Below are 6,934 nucleotides of genomic sequence, written 5' to 3'. Positions count from 1 at the left end.
GGAAGACTGGTACCATCGGTTAGAAGGGCAGCTACGCTTAAGTCTTCGGTCATTACATTCGTTTGTTAAAGCGCTGAATGGGGATAGAAAAATATACAGACACCTACTACAACCCTTGCTAACGACAAGGAAAAAATGCCAAGTCCGCCTCGACAATATCTTCCGTCTAGCTAGCTACCGAGTCCGGACCGTTCCAGTTAGCCAAATACGCACCACGTTTGTATATGGTAGAGAAGACAACCGATAACACTGAAAACGTAATTTTGATTTCGAGCTGTAGTTATTACACCCTTTTTACTTTCTCTGAAGGTTGGTTACCGCTAGCATCATTTGCTCGTGACACTGCCTCGCTTCTTCGCGGTCAAGTGCTAGACGTTCCTCGAACCGCCGTTTGTTCTCTTCCCATTCTTGGTCGATTCGTGCTTGTCGTAGTTTTTCTTCGCGTCGTTGTTCCTCGCGCAGCGATCGGGTAGTTTCCTCAGAGGCGAGTCTGCGGCGCTAGGCAGCTTCTGCCTCCTGCTTACGAACCTCCTCTCTTTCTGTTCTCTCTCTCTCTTTTCATTCTCGAGTCTGGCTTCTCTTTCAGATCTCCGACGGCGATCCTCGTCTTCTGCTCTGCGATCGATTTTCTTCTGAAGTAAGACGATCATTTGCATCAACTGAACCCCCCTTGGATGACTGTTTCTTCTCGAAACGCTCGAAGTCCCTCTCAATTTCATTCAGTCTCTGCTTTGCTTTTAGTCGCTTTTATTCATGTAAGGCGTCGAGTCGTGCGCACCGTCTGTGCGTGTAGCCTCAGAGCTCAATCGATTGCCGTTGTCGTTGATTAGACGTTGCGTCATGTCTGAGACGTTGTCATGCAACACCCGGAGATCCTGGCCTCCTAGCCTGTTGCTGGAGATACTTAGTCTTCGATTCGCATCGATTGAGCGTGCGTCGGAGGGCCCTCGACTTGGATCCCGCGTCAGGTTGGAGCCATCCGGGGTGGCCGAAGTGGGGAGGGTACCGCCACGAGCAGCTCTGGGTCGTACAGCTCCTCGTGGTGTTCCTTGTTGATTAGAAGATCTTGATCTGGTGGAATCGCGTGAGCCGGGATCCCCAGGCTGGCGGCTACTGGATGCGTTGTTGTCAATCGAGTCTGTTGCAGCCTCGTCGACTGCATCTCCAACCTCAGAGGCCTCGTCGTTGAAAAAAACGCACTCTGCTACCAAACGTGCATCGATCAGTCCTTGGCGTGTGGTTTCTGTACCCACGTGTTGGCTGCAGACCTGGGCGTCCTACGTAGGAGAAGCCAGCTGCTGAGCGTATTAAGTGATATCACTTCCGTCTCCCTCAGTATTCGAGCCGCCTCCGTATTCCTCGGTATATCCAGCTACCAGGCCTGCAGATGTTTCTGCAGTGGCGTGGATAGTATGTGCAGTGCCTTGTTGCCCCCTTCTGGTCGCGTCTATACCAGGATCAGCTTCCTCAACGTCCTTCTCGAACTCTTGCCCCCCCCATCCAAGCCGTCGTAAGATGTGAGCACACCGCCTTTGCGTCTAAGTGACTCGAAGTCACGCTCGGGTGAACCCCCTTTGTTCGACTGGCGTTGTACTGAATAGCGACTTGCTCCGACATGTTCCTTCCCAGTAAAACGATGTTCTTCACGACTTGACACAAGGGAAGTTGGTCCTGGACGGTGTAGTTGTTGTATCCAACGCGTCTCCCTCTCGTCCAAAATGTGGGCAATAATAATGAGCAAAGATATCCACCACCAACGCTTACTAGAAAAACTGAACCTTACTCCAGCCATGACACGCCCAAGTGTTTTTTGTGTGATTTCACTTGTGTCACGACTAGTGCTGTCGACGTTATCAAAATTAGACATCTGTCGACATTATCCTTCGTCGAAGCCAAGTGGATGTTATCGTTATTAATTTACACCCCTTTAACAGCTGGATAGCATCACGACAAATCGTGCTGTTATTGGACAAAACCAGCAATAATGCTGTGCAGAACCAATCATTGACACGCAAATTGGTACCCCATCATCGATACATCTAATATGTGGTACTGACACGAGCCCCACGTTCAGAAAAATGGTTTGCCACATTAAAGGGTGGCCTTGAAGAGCGCACATACCCGTCAATGACCAGCCCTGTGAGCACGTTCCAGCTCACAACAACATCTCGTATCAGGAAGATGTCGTGGTGCAAAGTCGATGTGGAGTTAGCTTTCGCAAGCAGCTCTGCTATCTCTGTTTATTTAATATTTTCTTGGTGCAGCAAATATATATGTCGAGCGCGCTGAAGAGCGGTCCTAAAAGTTGCCGTCTCGTTTTGGGTTGGAATGCCCTCTTGCTGGGTAGTGGTTCATTGGGATATCCTGCGAGCGCGCTTACTTTGTCGTCTGATTCTACGAAGCGAGGCCGTCTCCGTAAATGCTCATTCTGAATGTTATAAACATGCACACAGCTCTCGGGCACGGCCAAAATGAAAGCAGAATTGCCGCATGTAGAAGCCTTGAGCAAGCATGGGCAGCATTTTGGTACCTTGGTGCTCTCATCATGTAGTGTCAATGGTCGGTAAGTTTCGGCACGATTACCATTTCGCATTGTTTCGGGCCGTAAACTCCTGTAGATGAAGCACTTGTCTTCCTGTACGACGGCTGTGGCCGAGCGAGCACCGTTTCTAAAACAAAAGAGGTCAATCGTTTGTTAGATCGCAAAACTAGTGCCCTTATTGAGCGATAAGCATACCCCTGGTAGACCGAAGATGCGGTGAGCCTGGGCGTGTACGCGGTCGGAACTCGATCCCGGAGCATGTCTCGGGAGGCTTGGTCGACAGGCGAGTACGTCTATCGCATGCCGGCTGCGAGTACTGCACGTCTAAGAGATCTTCTGTTGAGGCTACCAGCTGGAGTGCTTGGTTAGTAGCCGCTACACGTCACTTACGCAAGCATGGCCGTGTCCACTGATGCACGCTCGCTGCCACAAGTAAAATGGCATAGTGTGATCCCCTCCACAATCTACTTTCTTGTATTGCGTAAAGTGACCTGTGAGTATGTGTTTTATTACAGCGTTATCCCTCCGCTAAATATGACGTCAACTACGCTTTAACGAGATTTAGCGTTATCTCTTGTAGCATCCGGATAACATTCGACGTCGACAGCACTAGTCACGACTCGGCAAATTCCTTTTTATGGGCAGCTACAATTGGCGAAAAAGTAAAAAATCAGTTATAAAAAAGCCTTGGTTCAATCAATTTTTTTTAGCGGTTATCTATGCGATTGGTAAAGCCTTAGCACCATTGTAACTGTAGACTCGATGCATGCCACATCAGCACGCACGTTCCGGACAGAAGTCCAACAAGTGCTGGATGTCGCGGTGCTGACAGCCCGACCACCCACTCCGGCAGATGAACCATAGTCGGTTGCCGTACGATACCGTGACCTCTTCACCGCGGTTGATGTGGCGTAGTGATACAACTACCACTGTAACTACACTGTTAGTTTGGAGCTCGTGAAATCTCGCCGCAGGTTTGCAGGCATAGTTCATCATCCAAATCTTACAGCCCATTCGAAGGGCGTCGATGCCCAAATACTGATTGCCTTTAGCCCTAGTCTTGATATGCATGCGGAAGCCCTTATTGGCGGATCCGTTTATACAAGGAGGTCCAAGAAATAGTAGGTGGCCTAGATACTGGCCCAGTATCTCTCCGGCCGGTATGGTACTGGTCGCCACTAGACCTCGCATTCCCGACCGCGATCTCCGAGCGATAACCAGCGATGGATGTTCTCTAAGACCATTCCCGCATTTACCTCACAAGACACAGTTCTGTTCGCAACAGAATCGAAGCTCCTTGGAATTGATGCACGTTGCCGGATTGCATCGGGTTTCACAAGCACAACCGGCTCCATCTCATTTGCCCACGCTATGCTTAGAAAATTTTCACTTACGTGGATTCCACTGTTCGACAGAAGACTTGTAGTATTCGGAGCAGACGGCCTCGTGTTTGGTGAACTGGGTGCCAGACTTCTCGTAGTACATGAATCGGGGAGGTTGGTACTGGGCGGCGACCAAATGGCAATGATTGAATCTTGAGATGCATCCGGGGAGACCGAGGTCAGCGCTTCAGGTTGCGACGAAGAAACAACAGCGTTTGAGTCCTGCGACGAGAGATCGGACGACTTCTCGTAGAAGGATAGAGATTCCGCCTCCATCGTTGCAGCCTCTACGATATGTGAATGACGAATGACCGGACCCGAACGAAGCTGAAGAGGTGGCGAGATTGCGGGTAAGTTGAGCTTCGCCCTGCTGCAGCGGGCTGTCAGGTCGATCACAGGTCGACCTTATAATCTTCATGTTCGCGGAGTGGATAGTTTCAATTGAGCAAAGCAAAGATAATAAATTTAATTCTTGCATGCAGAGTAGATAATCCGTAAAACAATACATTACTCGATCCGCGCAAGTTGTTGTTTCAATTAACGAAGGCAAGGTACTCAGCATGCGAGTGCGGGAAACGCTGCCGAGAGCCTAGAGACCAATTGGAGACATGTATTGAAAAGCAACGATACTATGAGAACACCCTTCTTCGTACATGGTACACACAACAGTTAAGGAGTAGGGAGCCAATGCTCAGGCCGGCAAAGCTCTCCGTGGCGCGTCGTTATGAAACGTTGACAGGACAGTAGAGCTTGCCCTCCCCAGGCGGGTTTAAAAGTAAGCACTACACCATGGCTCCAGCCGACTTGGAGCGAATAATGGATGGAGAAAATGGCTATCACCCTCTACTGTAGTCCCTTGAAGATATTCAAACTTCAATGGGTAAGGACTTCCCCGTTTGGAGTTTCGCTTTGTACACATACTAAATTCTAGATTCATTTTAGATTGGGTTGCTAAATCGGAGTGCAATTAAAAATTACCAAACTCGGTTTAATGAATTGTTTGATCCGACCACTTTTTGGTCTTATCAAACAATTCAAGTTTAATCGGCAAGTTTAATACACCTTTTAATGCGCCCTAACCCTACTTAGTAGAACATTCTAAGTAGGCACCCAGTGATTGCCATCCAAAAACTATCATAAAACAGTTTAATCAAAAGGGTCATTAAAAATCTGGATTAACGAGAATTGTTTGGTGAGACCAAAAACTGGTATCACCAAACAATTCGTTTAATCGCCTTTTATCGCGGATAAAAGACCCTTCAAGTAGCAACCGAATCAAACAAATGTCTTGTCTTAAGTGTGTGTTCAAACAGAACCTTAAAGTAGAAAAATCACGTGAATGTCGGGGAAAAGCGCGCCTATTTTTCAGATTTTGACCGCAGTCGGGTAAATACGATGTTTGACAAGGCTTCGAAGGGCATGAAAAAGAGGGACAGGCGACTGACTTGTTTAACTTTGCTTCTTACAGAGAATAAATTATGGATAAGAGATACCAAGATAGTCGGCTAGGGCTTCGTGATGCTCGGAATGAGAGACGTCAAGGTCGGCACCTTCTATTGCGGTAACCCCAATGAAGGAGTTGTGGCGACGAAGCAGACGTCGGCTAGCGCAGAAGGTCCGGTGCTGACATGTTTGGTGCGCTCAAGACCGGGGGAATTTCCTTGGGCGGTACGAAGTCGGCTGCGTATTTCGGCTGTGGCATCTCCGAGTCTGAAGGCTGCTGAGTATACGCGACCACATGAAGGTGGTGGGAACGTCCGGTAAGATTGCCTTGCAGGTGGACTATTCGCCTGGGGTTCCTTGCACTCTGGCTATTAATACGAACGTATCACGTACGATAGTCGAAAGAAAATGACGCTAAGACGGACAGCAATAACCAAATTATTTCGTCGAACGACTGGAGCACTACCATCTACTAAGATACGTCGGCGCGGGTGGACCGGTTGCTTTAGACAAGAGCAACGTGGGGAAAAGTTAGGGAGCACCCTGACCGGAGCACCCGGGCAGAAAAAGTGTATGCACATGGCGTTAGTAAGTTGAAGTTATTGATATTTATTGTTTAAAAACTGCAAAATGAAAAATAAAAAATGAAACTACACTGGGGATCTAATCATCGAAATCTTGTTGCCCAGCGTACCCCCATGCACGAGGTGGTAAGAATGCATTTTGGAAGTCTTCAACGCTTTGCTCGAGAAGCCCTTGAAATGTCAATGAAGTAGCGTTCTCGTTAGTCACCAAATCCGGTTGCCCTTGCAGTTCAAACCCGGATAGCTCTCGCCGTGTACCATTAGCGCCTTACCCAGCTTGATGAGACCGTGATTGCTCGCGTGTTCGTGGCCGTTTAGCCCTTGGTACAGGCTCTACCACGCGGCCCGTAACCACACACAGGTGCCAGTGTTTGTCGAATTGTTCCGGTAAAAGCTTTTATACGCCACCAGACTCGATAATGTGCATCATGTCAAGAAGCCAGGGCCGACCTTGAGTTCCGTACCACTACAGACATTAGGTTTAGTGCCTTTAACCACTAGTTTTTGTGTCATTTTCCACAACTTGTGTGTTTCCGTCAGAGCGTAAACAGAAATGTTTTTTACGACGGCTGAATATAAATCATCACGAAATAGTTGCGGGACGGTAGACACTTCTTTTGCAGCTTGCACACTGTTGTTTGTAGCCACTCTAGACCACCACGGAAGAAGACGCTGAAAGACGGTGACTAAATCGCCCCGTGAGTTATCTAAAAATGCCTTCATCTTGGCATGAGTCCCTTCGACAGTAGACGTATCTACACAATTAAAATGACAAAACGCATCTATCCAGCAACGAGCAAATTTGGTTTTGTACGGCCACCAATGTCGGTTAAGATAGACGTCCAAGTCACTGCTAATGTTTTTCAATGCTGAACACCCCTCATTGAACTCACACTCCGTTGCAGCATTAATGGTTTCGTCAAATTTATCCACGAACGTGTCAACTTTCAGTTCCTTCATGCTTTTCATCACTACGACGGAGG

General features: G+C 48.2%; 1 protein-coding gene across 1 annotated transcript; it reads right to left on the bottom strand.

The window, feature by feature from the left end:
• Positions 1 to 294: 294 nt before the first annotated feature.
• On the bottom strand, positions 295 to 656 carry PITG_15354 (uncharacterized protein; the record flags this gene model as incomplete). Its single annotated transcript, XM_002898740.1, has 2 exons — positions 295 to 477; positions 525 to 656. The coding sequence occupies 2 exons, from the start codon at positions 654 to 656 to the stop codon at positions 295 to 297; spliced, it is 315 nt and encodes a 104-aa protein (XP_002898786.1).
• Between the last annotated feature and the right edge of the window lie 6,278 nt (positions 657 to 6,934).

This window comes from Phytophthora infestans, genomic scaffold, assembly GCF_000142945.1.
Source record: "Phytophthora infestans T30-4 supercont1.35 genomic scaffold, whole genome shotgun sequence".
NCBI classification, from domain to species: domain Eukaryota; phylum Oomycota; class Peronosporomycetes; order Peronosporales; family Peronosporaceae; genus Phytophthora; species Phytophthora infestans.
This window is presented reverse-complemented; position numbering and strand designations above follow the sequence as displayed.